Source organism: Sebastes fasciatus, chromosome 19 (assembly GCF_043250625.1).
Source record: "Sebastes fasciatus isolate fSebFas1 chromosome 19, fSebFas1.pri, whole genome shotgun sequence".
In the NCBI taxonomy this organism is placed as follows: Eukaryota; Metazoa; Chordata; class Actinopteri; order Perciformes; family Sebastidae; genus Sebastes; species Sebastes fasciatus.
The window spans coordinates 21,112,139-21,128,182 of NC_133813.1; the positions used below are offsets into that span (position 1 = coordinate 21,112,139).

The following is a 16,044-nucleotide window of genomic DNA, read 5'->3' on the forward strand; positions in this document are numbered from 1 at the left end:
TGCATGTCTGAAAAAGAGATTTCACAGCTCTTAACCGTTGCCCTGTGTTTTTTAAATCATAAAACATCTCTTTCTGACACATGAATAGGGTTGTAACGGTACGAGATTTTCACAGTAGGCTACAATAACCATCATCAGAAAATCACGGTTTCACGGTATACAGTACAGTATTACACTATTATTATTAGTAGTAGTAGTAGTAGCAGCATTATCATTATGTTATATAACTAAAGTTATTTTAGTTAGTTTACATGTTAGCAGCACTATAGCATGTTAAATTAACTATTAAATGAAAAATAACCCCAGCTTTGAGCTTATAAAATAATGTCCTATGATTATTAACAATTAACATATACTGTATTTATTTATTTTTATGTTCGAAATAAAGTCATTCATTCATATTTTATAGATCTTGTATGTTTTGCATGCAAAAATCTTGATTTGTAAAGTAACTCAAGCTGTCAAATAATTTTCGTATTTTGAAGTAAAAAGAAACAAAAAACTACAATATTTCCTAATAGTTGTAGTAGTGCCGACAGTCCATGAACGCAGCATCACAAGGAGGTTCTGTTAGTAATTAGCATCCCAGTGGGTGGGACGTGAAAGCAGCTGGAAGTTTTATAAGGTTTAGTTTTCCGGTACGTTGACGCTTTAACCTCTTCGTCAGGCTTCACTCGGAGTACTTTGTCTTCAGGACAGGTAGGTGTTGTTCAGGGTGCAGTCGGTCATGTTTTCAGGGTGGTTTTCGGTGTTTAATTCGTCAGAGTATAGAGCTCAGACTGAGGCGGTGAGTCTTCTAGTCTGCAGGGTGTGACCACTAACTTCATGCCAACTGAAATGTTACAGTTCTGCTTCCTGGATCACTTTAGATGAGACTTTTTTCTTTTGCATTTTAATAATTACTCAATTAAGCTATCCTGAACATTATAGTGTATATTTGTACTGCTTTGGGTAATACATTTAATCATAATAGCTGGAATAACTTTGGAAACATAGGGTGAAGCCTTTTCAGCGTACAGAGGACTACCCTTTCCTACTATTGCTCAATTTTCAACTCTCTTACACAATAAAAATAAATTAATAAAATGTACTTGTTAGAGGGTTATCATTGCTTTCAAAGTAAAAAAATAAATAAACATGAAATATACTAATGAATTTGACATTAATGCCCATTAACAGGAAAAAAAACAGTTGCATCCAGATATAAGTTTGACAAGTTAATGACCTTCAAACACTGAAAATTATCAATGTACACATTTACACAGGAGTTAATTTGAATACACTGTGTTGACACTGCTGTGGAGCTACTGGGTGTTGTAGTCAGAAGAGGATTTTAGTATTTACACCAGTTGTCCTTCTAGAAACATGATCCACTTTTGTGGTTATTTACACTCTGTGGTGCCTTACACATGGTGTGAAGCGTTTTGTAGGAGTTACCTGGCCTGTATTGACATCACAAACCACTCTGTTGACCTACACACACACAGTTCAGGCCACTATGTTTGATAGGTAAATGTCTTTTTTTGTCTGATTAGTAATACAAACTGTAATTTAAAAGGGAAGTCTTGTCAACGTCTCACCTTTTTAGAACTGCTTTTAATGTGTAATTAATATTGTGTGTTTTATATTTTTATGATGTCCTTGTTTTATGATCATTTTATCTGTGTAAAGTGTTTTTGAGTATCCAGAAAAGCGCTATATAAATAAAATTGTATTATTATATATAAAAACATCTGGGCTGTTTCTGCAGGCTTGTAAACTAAATGAGTCTTCTCAATATGTTTTAAAACGTATTGGATTTTGACAGATATATGATAACTCCCATCAGTGGGTAAGTTGATCCCGTCCTGCAGGAAAACAGGAAGGAGTGGAAACCCTACTACCTGTGCTCTCAGTGGAGTAATTACACAGGTGTGTCCAAACAAACACTAAATGAGATTAGCTCCCGGGACGCCGGCACAGATGTGGGACACAAGAGAGCCCGTGACCAAATGTGTGTGACGGGAAGCCCTCTCTGATGAAACGCGCATACAATATTGATCAGAGGTTAATGAGGGTCACGTTCAGAACTAGCCCCTAAAACTTGATGCTGCCGCTAATTAGTTCTTTTGTTGTGTTATAAACCGGTTCTTGTGTGACTGACAAATTATGTATTTACTCTTTTGTAGCTTTCTGCACCTCCAGTTTGGAAATCTTCACTCTTCCTACAATGGCAGCGGTAAGTCCGTCCCATGGCTGCTGTCCCACCTGTGTGTGCACAACAGACAACTTATGTAAACAACATTTACATTTATTTGCATCACCAGTAGAGACTGTGCACTGGACATAGTACGGCTATGTTGTGCTTGGTTTTGAATCGGGCTGGGCAGCTATTAAATATTATAATTCTACTGTAATGATATGGTGCTGTTGACATTCACAATTGCTACTGCAACCGGTGATAGAAGTCTGTTGTCATGTTTATTTAATACTAAACAGAGACACAAATTGTGTGAATTTATAATAAATGTTATTTCTAAGTTTGCATTTAGACATCCAGTTTAGCCAATTTCATCAATGTGAAAACTCATAAAGCAGTGTAAAAAAAATCCTTTTAGTTATTTTGATTTCAACTAAAATTGCCTGATGATTCTCGTAATAGATATACAAGTTTGCGATGAAGGTCTGAAAAAGAGATTTCACAGCTCCTAAACGTTACAACCCTACTCATGAAAAGATGATGCTGTTTACTTGCTTTATGTTTTAGCATTATAGATTTGGCTTTCAAAAGGTTCCCTCCAGATGTTAAATACTCTGCTTTGAATTATTTGTCGTTTTTTTTTTTACAAAAAAAGCTCCATAAACTATTTGCACATTCTTAAAAGCACATCTTCTCCTTCCTATATAAAAATCCAGAATCTTTCAATATGCAAATATAGTTTTCATTTCGGGCTGCACGGCGGTGCAGTGGTTAGCACTGTCGCCTCACATCCCCCCGTGTTAGTGCGGGGTTTCTGTTCCTCCCACAGTCCAAAGACATGCAGCGTAGGTTCATTGACTCGTAGGTGTGAATGTGAGCGTGAATGGTTGTCTCTATGTGTCAACCCTGCGATAGTAGTTAGTTAAACTTTTGAAATGAAAACATTCTACTGTTTCCTACTTCACTGAAAACATGTCAAATATGTGCAATGGATGTTTCAAACCCCTACACCTTGAACTCAGATTCACACAGAAACATTCTCCCTTCGGCACATGCACATGAAAACAGCCTTCTAGTGTCAAACTGCAAATACATCATTCTGCACAGTGAAGGTCAACCATCCAAGTGAAAGTAACAATAAGCAAATCACATTTGAGTGAAAGGGGACTTTAAGCTTTGCGTCTGCTCATTTTATTTTGTTTTAATACTATTAACTGTTTTTTTGTCATTCATGATCAGATTGGAAACCGTGGAGTGGTGACTGAGGCGTCTGGTTTTAACGCAGAGGCGGATGCCGCGACTCTTAGAGAAGCCATGAAGGGAGCTGGTGAGTGATCCACAAACCGTCATCAGCTAAAGATATGTTTCACCGTGTCATTAAGACTAAGCTTCCATGAGGGGGAAAAAAAATATTCTTTCCTCTCCAGGAAAGTTTGAAAGCTAAATTCAGCGTTGCTCAGTGCTTGTGTTGTCATGGCAGCTTTCAGTTTTCATAGCCCATTCATTCGGCTGAGTGCGTCCTAGTACTTTGCCTCACCTCTACACACTGTGTTGTAAAGCTTCCTCTTCACTCCCGATATGGAGGGAAATTAATCTGGACTTTGATGATCATGCAAGAAGTAGTAGTAAACTAATTTCATTATGGGTGGCACTGTTCTGAAACCAGGTATGTGCCACTCAAAGAGGTTCACCCTAACAAACATTCAGGAGTGCATAACAAGAAATCATTTATTTCACTGACAGCTAGTTTATAGCGTGGAATGTTGATGCAGTTAGCATTTGTTAGCTTAATCATCTTCCCCTGACTCTAGTTTGAGCGCTATTGGAAACAGATGGTTTCCATGTCGATGCCAACAAACAACTGTGTGTTAGGATCATCTCCAGGGTTGCAGTGCTCCCGCCTGATTCTATGTCCTACAGTACACACTGGGCTCCAAGAACAGGAATATATGAATATATTTAGAGCTGCAACAATTAATCAATTAGTTGTTGACTATTAAAATTAATCAACAACTATTTTGATAATCGATAAATTGGTTTGAGTAATTTTTTAAGAAAAAAAAAAAAAAAAATCTCTGATTCAAGCTTCTTTAATGTGAATATTTTCTGGTTTCTTTCCTCCTCTAAGACAGTAAACTGAATATCTATAAGACATTTGAGGACGTCATCTTGGGCTTTGGGAATCACTGATCAACATTTTTCACCATTTTATAGACTAAATAACTAATCAAATAATTGAGAAAATAATCGACAATGAAAATAATCGTTAGTCGCAGCCCTAAACATTTAAGATGAATATAAGTTAAGGTTTCTATATTGTATTATTTCTTGCAGGCACTAATGAGGCAGTCATCGCCGAGGTCCTAGCACGCCGTACTATTGCCCAGAGGCAGCGCATTAAAGAGGCCTACAAACAAACAGTGGGGAAGGTGAGTGTTTTGACTGAGCTGTACTCAAAGGCAGCAAACAAATTCTTTTTTATGAGTGTGTTTTTCACCATAAGTCAACATGCATGGAGAAGCAGAAGAAGAAGCAAAGAAATGACAGCTAGAGCCGCAGAAGAATTTGAAAAAAAAAAAGCAGCTTTGTTGCAGACTATTGGCAGCAGCAGTGGATGTGTCATCTCTTATTCCATTGTGTTGGCTCCCATCACTCTTTCACTTCAGGTTGCTGTGCTAACATAGAGCTGATAATGTGTAAAGTTAACCATTAACTGTAAAGCAGAAGTGAATACCCCCGTAAACAAAGATCAGGACAGAGAGAGCCTTGTCTTCTGTAGGAAGGGAAAATGTTTCCCCCCATAAAAAAAACGTACGCTTCTCACTGACCGTTTCTCTGTTTCAAGATTATATGGATCAATATATTAACTATTAAGGAAGTTGGATGTTTATTTTATTGACATGATGAGATAATAACCAGCCCGCTGTGTACTGTCCGGCAAGAGGTCGATAAAGTTATCTGAAAGCTCCACTGAGGGAGCTGCAGTGAAAAAAAGCAAAGATTGTGAGAGGAATCCTCGCAGGCAGAAAGAGTGAGTCATGTTGCACACGGCGACGCCCACATGTGGTCGCACAGGCCAGTTTCACAAAACTGTGTCCAGAAACCACACCCTCTAGCGGAGACACATGTCCTGCTGCTGGAATGTGTGAAGTCATGTCTCATGATGTCCACGCTGGCAGCACAAAAACCCCACACATAAAGCCAAGATTTACTTACTTACAAGCTTTAATTACCTCTTGATTGATATTATTGAAGTGCTGGGGATGACTGGTGGGCTGGTTTTTTTTCCTGTTTAATCCATCTGCTCCCGTCCTCCTGCAGGACCTGGCTGATGATCTGTCCTCCGAGCTGAGTGGGAACTTCTGCAGCGTCGTTCTAGGTCTGCTGATGCTGGCGCCCGTGTACGATGCCTACGAGCTGAAAAGTGCAATGAAGGTCAGAGATTAGGATGAGTCTTGTGATAGTCTATGTTTTTCCCCGTTGTCAACAAAGCCAATGAAAACACCAAAACCAGCAATGAATTCATCCTCAAACAAATGTTGTACAAAATCCAATTTATCTTATTCCTCTGTGCCGTAGAGCTTCATTGTTGTCCAAAAACACATCAGTCAGACACCATTGCACTTAGGGATGCCACGGTACCAGATATTTAGAAGTCAATACCAATACCAGTAAAATTCCACAATTCTCGATACCAATTTGATACCACGGTAAAAAAACTAAAGTAAAACAATAAATCCCATGTACTTCAACATACACTCCTTTATTACCGTTTGCATACTAGTTTATGGAAGTTGGTTTGCTAGGAAGTTAAACAGGTCATAATTCCCTCTCGTTTATCTATTTTATATTGCTGTGAAAACATCTCCTTTATGTTACTGTATTTAATTATTAATTCATGAATTAATAATTAATTCATATTTTATTTATTATTGAAGAATATTATATTTTAATTAATATTCAAGTTTCTTGCCAAAAATGAAATTTTACAAGATTACATTTGAACACATCATGATGCTAGAATTTACCTTACCTTTGCCCAATACGCCAACATTTTTACTGAATAAAGCCTGAACGCATCATAATGTAAATCAATGGCACCTCCTGTTAACATTAACTAGCTCTCTTCTTGCCAATTTCGGATTTGTTGTTCACAATGGTGGAAAAATAGGACGCACCCCCTCGACACGTCGATAGTGAGTTTATTGCGTTCCAAATACATTTTCTATATCGTGCCCAGGACAACGTTAGTCTCAAACCCTAATGGTACCTGGGGTACTGTAGAAAAATGAGTACAGAGTTCAGAATTTATCGGAAAGTATCGGTTCTCATGACATCCCTAGTTGCACTGTGTGACATGTTCCTTCATTGTGTATTAATCCGTGACTGAAAATAGTCCCAAACACAATTTACACCTGTTTGAGTAACATTTGCTAAAAACTACAGTGCCCAGCTGTTTAAGAAAATATTTTTTGTTTGTTTGTATTAGTGACATGTCTCTTCAGTACATGTAGGAACAAATGGGCTTGGGGCCGAGAGCCACAGTGCATATTTATTTTTGCTTTACACAGCCTTTAAGCTACGTTTCCTTTAGTTCATAAACTTGTCTCATGTTTTCAGTGAAAAGCATCACACCCTCCTCGTGTCTTCATATCTTGTTTTTAACCCATAAACGTTCATCAACAGGGGGCTGGAACAGAAGAGGCCGGTCTCATCGATGTTCTGGCTTCAAGGTCAAATGCCGAAATAAAAACCATCAATGCGTTCTACAAGAAAGGTAAGTGCGTCACTTCTGTGAATTTATGACATCAGGTCGTGGTACACCTCAGTGTCTGTTTGGTGCCTATGGGTTCTGTATGATATCCGATATTGTGTATCAGTGACTCAGCCTCTGTTCTTTATTTGGAGAATCCGAGATGCAATGACATCCGTTACTAGAAAACAGTGGATGGCATAAATTATTCATAAAAGCCATTGCTGCTCTCCATGTGGCTCTATTTATTGTTTGGGTATTCGTTCTTGTGGTTGCAATGACAGCAGCCGGCAAGTATTTTTAAAATGTCTTTCAATGTGTATAAATAAATAGTTTATTGTGTAGTGTTTTGTTACATGTTTTGTATCACTTAATCCAGCATAGTTGGTGAATTTAGATCACAACACAATGAATATTAATGGAACTGTATTCAGTTGTAAATGTGCTGTCCAAACATTACTTTTTTTACTAATCTCATAGATACACAGCCACCACATACCAAATGGCTTTCTATGAGATTTCTGTCAGTTTCTATTGATTTTTTTGCCCAATAGTCATTACAATTGAACAGGTATTCGATTCCATGCTTTATATTTTAACTTCTTTTCTTATGCGTTTCATGGCAGAACATGGAGAAGACTTGGAAGATGCCGTGTGTGGGGACACATCAGGAATGTTTCAGAGGGTTTTGGTCTCTTTACTGACGGTGAGCAAACGTTAATAACCTCTCCTAGCTTGGGCCAATGTAAATCTTATATGCCACATTATTACAGATCATATAAAAATGGATTATATGAAATTTTGAATAAAATTCAAGTTGATGAAATATTGCAGTTCAAGTAAAAACAAAGTAAAGCTTATAAAAGTAGAGTATAAGTATTCGCTTCCTTGCTGGAAAACTTTATGAGATTGATTTCCATTTCATTTAGAGATGATTTATAACAATGAAAGTATTTTGAAATTCTTTTGGAGTCACAAGATGACTTGTAAAATGTCTGCAGGAAGTTCAACTACCTTATCAACCATTATCTGTTTTGGTAACAGGAAGCTAGAGTCACTTCTGCGTCGTAAACATGTTTTACCTCTTTTTTTTTCGTCTCCAATGTTGTGCAATTCTACTCTGGTTCTCTCTTAAGCTGCTTTGTCTTCCGCATTGCAGGCTGGACGGGATGAAAGCGACAAAGTGGACGAGGCCCAGGCTATTTTGGATGCCAAGGCAAGAGTTCAGGTTCTTTAAATGAAAATATGGGTTTCAATTATGACAGTTTTTTAAACATCTGTTATTTACAGGATATCTATGAGGCTGGTGAGGCTCGATGGGGAACGGACGAGGTTAAATTCCTCACGGTGCTCTGTGTGAGGAACCGAAACCATCTGCTGCGAGGTATTCTTACAGCATATTCACAAACTTAAGAACCTTGTGTTCATAAGTGTTGTGTGTCACATGAAAATACTTCCTTTTACTTAAACTAGCTACAGAAGTCATGTAGTAGACTGGGGATTTTAGGGACCCTTTGTTCCAGTTTAATGACCAAACACTCACTCTCTTTAGCCCCTTTCTCACTGGACAAAAAACCCACCAACACCCACTAACATCTGGCTTTTGCCATCAGAGGGAAAGGTTACAAACGCAAGTTTTTTCTGTGAATCATGTATCTAGGCTTGTATCGTTTTAGACCAATGACGTCATTGAAGACGCCCACAGCCGAAATACAGTTGTGAACTTGAATCCTGAATAAAAACGAATAATGTCTCCCATCTATCATTTTCCTTTAGTTACACAACCACATTCACTGCCCTCTGCCCGGTTAAACCACTGCCACATATCTGGAATATATATGTGCCTGTTTTACATTCTTTGACCAATAGGTGGTTTCGTGTGCATATAAAGTCCAGATGAAGCCTCGTGAAATGAACCCTTTTGCGAACCGATTTGCTGGAGAGCTTCAGAGCTTCATGAAGCTTCATCTCGCCGTCACTAATGGAATCATGACACCCGGGTGGACACGCTAATTCTCTCCCCTTTTCTGATGCGATGCTTTGTGACGCACATTGAAGTGAATATATAATAAATGAAATCAACAGGGACATACAATTAATATGCTTTCTTCAAAACCACCATACTCCAGTCAGACAACAGTCATTTTACCTCGCTGATAATCTTAAATCTCTAAAAACACTAAAATATAACTAATCAAAACCATCTTTGTCGGTCTTTCCACTATCCCAAAAATCACCAACTCTGGTTTGAGAGTTTGAATAAGAGACTGAATAAGTAACATTTTCAGTTTACCAACCCTGCTTCCAGTGCCAGCCGGCGCGTCTTTGACGTCGAACGTGACACATCAGCAAAAAAACAACAACAAAACAGTGCAAAGGCACGGCATACTCGCAACGGGAAAGGAGTCTATCGCCTATTTTTAGCAGGTTTTCCTGCATATACGTGCCAATATTGGTCTGAAAAGGGTATTTGTGTCATGAGTTTGATAATGAAAAAAACAATGTGTGACAGTGATTGTTGTTTTCTTCCTTTCAGTGTTCGACGAGTATCAGAAGATTTCTGGGAGAGACATTGAGGACAGCATTAAGAGGGAGATGTCTGGCTGTCTGGAGGACGTCTTTCTGGCCATAGGTCTGTTTCTGCTGCGACACGCTCCATCAAAGAGACACCTATTGCCAATTTATAAAGATTCAAACCTGTTGTGAAAACATTCAATTTGAAATGATCACAGTCACAGACAAAGCAGAACCCACCACTCAAACTTTACAGGCAGAAAACACCGAACAATTCAGTACTTGCAGTGCAGAAACACACTGCAGTGACTGGCTGGCACCAAAGATGTCACCAAAATCTAAAAAATTAGGAACTTTCAGCCACAAGAGGCAAAATGTTTTTTGATTGGAAGCGTCTCTTTTATTCTTTTCCACCCTCTGTGTGTAAAGATGGAAGCGACTTTTAAAACACTGAGCTTACACACATAAGTCAATTGTATTCATGTTGTGAGAGCATTGCACCTCATGCATTTGTTTTGCTTTACAGTGAAATGCTTAAGGAACAAGCCCGCGTTCTTCGCAGAACGATTATACAAATCAATGAAGGTAAATATTTCATGCTTGTAATGGAGCTACCATTAAAAAAAAGCAAACTGATGTTATCATACTTTATGTAGTAGGGATGAACTCCAACGCCATGCATATTAACACAGTGTGTGTCTCTTATCAGGGGCTGGGCACCACAGATAGTGTCCTCATCAGAATAATGGTTGCGAGGGCGGAGATCGACATGTTGGACATTAAGGCGCAGTTCCTGAAGAATTATGGCAAGACTCTCCACTCCTTCATCAAGGTGAGGCTCTAAAAACGAGGGGCGGGGAATATTGTAGTCAGCAATACATCAGCTGTGATATTGTAATAATAATAATTGCAATTCTAACTTTCTGTATTGCCTTAATGTAGTTTTGAACTGTGATGAGAATTCAGTGTATCACCTTTTTCTCGGGCTGGGCAATATGGCCAAAATCTTCTATCACGATATAGGTCATTTCATATCTCGATAACGATATATATATCAAGATATAGCATATTATCTGGTAGTTCAATAATCTATATGAAATAACCACATGGTAAAATCTATTTTGTATACTCCTGTGTGAATTAAATACCTGACAAATGAAAAGTATTTAGAAGAGCATTTTCTCATTTACTTTGGAACTTCAGTGCAAAATGAACATAACAGTTTCAGTGAAATTATAAAGAAGAAAAAATAAATATAAATATATATATATATATTTATAAATATATATATATATATATATATATATATAAATATATATATAATATTTCCAGCTTAACACCAACTATGTTTACATGCATGCACACAAATATAGCGTAATCTGATTAAGACAATAGTTTGATTTAACTGAGTTTTATCAGATTTTCTTAGAAATTTTAGATAGTATGTGCTTGTTATTATCAATTTCGATGATTGTGTATCACGTTAGTTACGATTCCATTGAAAGACAATAAATTATCATGTTGAATTATCGCCCAGCCCTACCTCGTTCATTTCACTTTATTAGCTGAAGTAGTCATATAATTTGTAATATCTGGTGTTGGAATCTGATATAAGAATATCAGAGGGCTTGTTGCCAGTTTGGCCTCATGAGACTGCGCTCAGTTATTCCCTACACTGGTCCTTTGAAGTCTCACAGATCTTTCTCTCACTGCGTAGGGAGACACATCTGGCGATTACCGCAAAATCCTGCTGGAGCTGTGTGGAAGCGAGTAAAAGAAACAGCAGACCAACACCCAGCTCTGTCTTTATTCCACATTATGAGCTTTTATTCTGTTGATGACTTCCTGTATCTCATCTCTTCTTCTATGCCCTTTACATTTCACTTCTTGGCCGCAGTGTGCCTTGTTTCACTGTTTGTATTGTAATACCGATTAAACCAAAGACCAGTGACCTTTTACACATGTCTGTGTTTTTGTTATTGATCCTCTGTTAAGGATTAATTAATGGTATTAGTCAGAGAGAGATATATATATATATATATATATATATATATGCTTCTCACATCTTTAAGAACATAAAATCTTAGTTATTGGCCTCCGGCTCCCGGTCTTGTTACAGCGCAACATTTTAATCACTGTCCAGTCAGAGAAGTCCATTTGTTTAATTGGTAGCAATTACTCATTTGTTGAGTCAGCCCTTCGTCATTTGACTCAATTACATTAACGGGATGCTAGCGTGATTTGGGAGGCAGTAAAGTGTGCTCTAATCAAGTTAAAGGAGAACGTCCCATAGCTCATACTAACTTACAGCTCCCATCTCAGAGCAATAAACCTGCAGTGGTTGTACTCAAGGTGACCACTAGGTGGAACCAAAATAACTCCATGAAGTTTGTCTGAAGCAGTGTAGGAGAATCAGCGTCCTTTATGAAAAGTATAGCGCTCAATGTCATGTTTTACATTGCAAAATATGACTCATCTGAAATTTAGTTTCTCAGTAAAACTCTTGTTTCAATGCAGCACACAGAGTTTAATGCAGAACCAGTTAGGCTTTACAGCAGAACGCTCATCCCTGACAGCCAACAGGAAGAAGGAAACATCACTAAACCCTCATGAGACCGGTTGCTCAACAGTCACCATATTAGACAGCCACAATGACTGCATCCGTTTATGTCTTTATCCATTTATGAGGGGCTGCCACCCTCTGTGGCCATCTGCTGAAAGCCTCATTTAGTCATTTCAGAGCGTTCAGAGGTTTTTAAGGCAAAAACTGTGAAGCGGACGCCAGAAGTGTTGATTTGTAAAACATTGTCTCAGTGGTACATTTGTTTTGTGTGACGTTGTTGTTGTCTTACGTGCAGCAACTAAATGTTAAAAATATTTTATGATAGGAGAATAGTATAAAATGCTTGCACACTGTTTTTTTTTTTTTTTTAAAATGCTTCTGCTTTGACGTGTTCAATATAAATCCTTTTTGCGAGCACCTTCATTTATTTGAATTCATGGCATGAAGTCTCTTCATTAGACACAAAGAGGATTAGTTTTTTCATTGTGTACAATAAAACATGATCCAATGAAAGTAAACACTTGAGTGTTTCAACAGGACCCCCGGAGAAACCACTTTCTCTATCAACTATTTTTTGATAATACTGCAAAGAAAGGTTATAGATCATAAGTGTTTTATTTTATATGTCTGTACGTTCACTTTTGATTACAAATAACAAGATGTTGAGGCGTGCAGGGAATCCTTGAGAAATTTAGAAAAACCCTAACAGGTGTGATAAACACGTGAGACAAAGCAGGTACAGAAAACAAGAACTTGTAACACCTCATATCTGAAGGAATGTACTGAACCTAAATTTGTTCATATCCACATTCACTGAATATCTCTTAATAATCCATATACGAATGAACAATACTGCAGGTGTTACCATGGCAACAGAAATAACATGCAGGGCAACAGCGGACCTCCTAATGCATACTGTACACTCAACGCTCTGGCTTCTGACACATGTAGGTGGGAAGATGAGACATAGCAGAAGATAATTAATATGAAAACAAACAAGTCAAGACTCTGACTGACTAAGAATGTCGAGTCAAAGGAATACAACTGAAGCATCAGTGTTACTTGGAGAAAGCTCTGCAAGATCGAAGTGTAAAGATGCATCGATTGCAATTTTCTTAGACGATTCAGATTTTTTAAAAGTCTGACCTGCTGATTCCAGTTCTCTTTCTTTTCTTTCTAAGAACTATAATTGCCAGCGAGGCTCCAGACTAACGTTTTTCACCGCCGTCCCAAAAAACAGTTTCAACCGCCCCAAAGTCAGTGTAAACCGTCAAAAATTCATAATGTTATCCTTTTACTTTGTTATTGTCATCTGTAGAGGTTATTTGCATAAAAACCCAATTCAAATGAATAGCAAATACAAGATGTATTTCTTTTTAAATATTTGCTTTGACTCAAAAAATATTGCCATTAGTAGTTTTAATTATATATTATGAGCTGGTAGTGTTAGGAGGTTAATTCCCTCTCTAATATCTATTTTATATTGCTGTGTGCTCTGTGACGATTACTCTGAGCAGCATCATGGGAATGAATTACAATATAATAAGTGTATGTTTTGATCGGCAACTGATCGATCGGTGCATCTCTACGTCCATTTTTGGTTTCCTTCCCTTTTTCAATTCCTTTTTAATATTTGCCTTTTTCTCCTGGCCTTCCAGTCACAGTGCAGTCCTGCAGTAACTGGTTGAGTGGATATTAAGACACTCTGGAGAAATCTTTCACAACCCATCTGTAATATCCACAAAAGCCAAGGAGAGAGCGGAGAGCAGTGATGTTCTCTGGGCATGGTCACGATTTCACAGCTTCAATCTTTGAAGGGTCTGTAGCAATGCTATTAATAGACACAACATGACCATGGTAGGTTACTGAACAGACATTTATCCAAAGAAAACTTTAGTCCTTCCTCCGTTAATCTGTCCAGCACTTTATGAGGGCGCCGCTCATGCTCCTCCAGTGTTCGATTACATCATCGAGCTACACCCGAACTTCCAAATGGTTCATATCACAAACAGTCTTCTCCGTGACTTGTTGAAATGTGGCTGGTGCCCTACAAAATCCTTTCAGCATCCGCTCAAATTGATAAAATCCTGCTGGGCAAGTGAATGCTGTCTTTTCTTTGTCAGCAGGGATCTGATAATAGCCACTCCTGAGATCACTGACTACCATTCAGGCAGGACAGAGCATGTTCCACACGAGGGACTGTGTATTGGTCAGGAATAAGCATAGGGGGCTTCTGGATTCTGAAATGATACTCTCTTTGCGCCATTGGCAATTCATTTCTGACTCATGTTACATTAGCTTCACACATATTGAGTCATAAAAAGCTCCCACGAAATACACTTCCGTGGCTATACCTCATTTAGTATTGGCTACCCTTTTTTACATAAATATGCTCCCACATATTAAAGAAACGGTAAACACAATCCTGGATGAGTCCCCACGTGTAGCCCACATACTCAATTCCAATTTTGTTACAGGATTATCATGCATACCCCTTTAATGAGTTACATCTGATAATCCCTTCACATCAGAGGTTAATTGGTAAGGGTTACTAAAATATTCAAATTAAATTGTGTCTACAGTACCTCACAAATTTGGGGCATACGACCCTGACTAGGGTGCAGAGAGGCCAACTGTTGATCAGCTCTTTAATCAGGCAACAGCCAGGCGTTTCCCATAATGCTCTGGGTCTTGCAGTCGGTGGAGAGCAACTGCGGCGCCTGGCTCGAAAAAACTGCAGGCACCTCGTGAGGTGAGGATCTGTTGAGGTTATCGTTCGTTACCCACGTGTGCATGACGTCAGAGCAAGTCGGACACAAATATAAGCAGCATGCATTGTGCGCCGATCACCGGTGATCGATTCTGCACAGGCTTGGCTCATCTTGAACGAGCCTATAGTTTGTCAAATGCAGTATGCCAAAAATACCAGGATGTCCTACTACTACTACATCCGGTCGCATTTTGCAGTATGCAAGCCAACAGGCTTTTCTGGCTTTTCTGACCCACAATCCACTGGGACACAGATATATGAGCAAGAGGGTCAAAGTTCAAGGTGCAATGGTATGACAAAGCATTATGCCCCAATTGTATGCATACTGCATGCACCAGTACAGACTTTGTAAGGGCAGCTAAAGTACGTACTAAAAGTAAAAAGAAAAAGTAATTCCAAAACCAGCTTAACTTGCTTGACTGTTTCATTTCCACTTTAAGACTCCCACGCATTTTTACGTAACCACTTTTATTCACCACATGAATCACATTAATATCAAACATGCAATAAACCACAATGATTGAATGCAATAACAAAGAATATTTTATTACAGAACCAGGTGATTCACACTTCTAAAATGCCCTGACCAAAAGAAAATAAAGCAAACACCAGGGCTTTTCTAATTAAGTTTATGGTACCACATCACTGGCGGGCTTGTTGGAGCTCATTTGAAACTGTCAAGGAGATTATTGTCTGTACCATAATAGACAGTATATAAGAAGGTCTGTACTCACTGTTGCTTGTCAGATCTGTCCAGCAGTGTGCAGTGCAATGAAGGAACCCGTCCTGCTCTGTCCCTGTGCAGAACACAGGTTCCTCTGGCATCCAGCTCCAGTCCTGAGCTCCTCTACTGCAGCAGCATCCCATGCATACTAGCCTGGCTAGAACTAGCCAATTAGCCAATTAGCAACAGTCCACAGGTGGCTGTGGTAGTTGGGGTAGTTTAGTAGAATAATTGTATGAAAACAGCTTAAACACACGACTCACTCTGCAATTTTAGCAGGTTACACGTATAAAACCCCCGGCTCTTAAGTGTGATGGTCAACAGGTAAACAGATTGTATTTACAGCAGCCTCTTTCGCTTTCCGTCGCTCTCTCTAGCCCAGCCCCCTCTATGAACCCGGTAGGCTACGATACTCGTCTCTGATTGGCTAATAACAAATTGACACAGTAGTGTCTAGAAGGGAGCCCGTAAACTGCGAAATCTGATCTGAGATCTGTAAAAATCTCTCGCGAGACTTGCTGCCCCGACGACCTATCCTAAC

At 38.7% G+C, this 16,044-nt stretch overlaps 1 protein-coding gene across 1 annotated transcript; it reads left to right on the forward strand.

Moving 5' to 3' along the window:
* The first annotated feature begins 558 nt into the window (after positions 1-558).
* Positions 559-11,404, forward strand: anxa4 (annexin A4). The gene is made up of 13 exons (XM_074617191.1): positions 559-699; positions 2,169-2,218; positions 3,419-3,506; positions 4,514-4,608; positions 5,501-5,614; positions 6,866-6,956; positions 7,559-7,638; positions 8,092-8,148; positions 8,223-8,316; positions 9,469-9,564; positions 9,973-10,031; positions 10,156-10,278; positions 11,164-11,404. The coding sequence occupies exons 2-13, from the start codon at positions 2,210-2,212 to the stop codon at positions 11,218-11,220; spliced, it is 963 nt and encodes a 320-aa protein (XP_074473292.1). The 5' UTR covers positions 559-699; positions 2,169-2,209; the 3' UTR covers positions 11,221-11,404.
* The last annotated feature ends 4,640 nt before the right edge of the window (positions 11,405-16,044 follow it).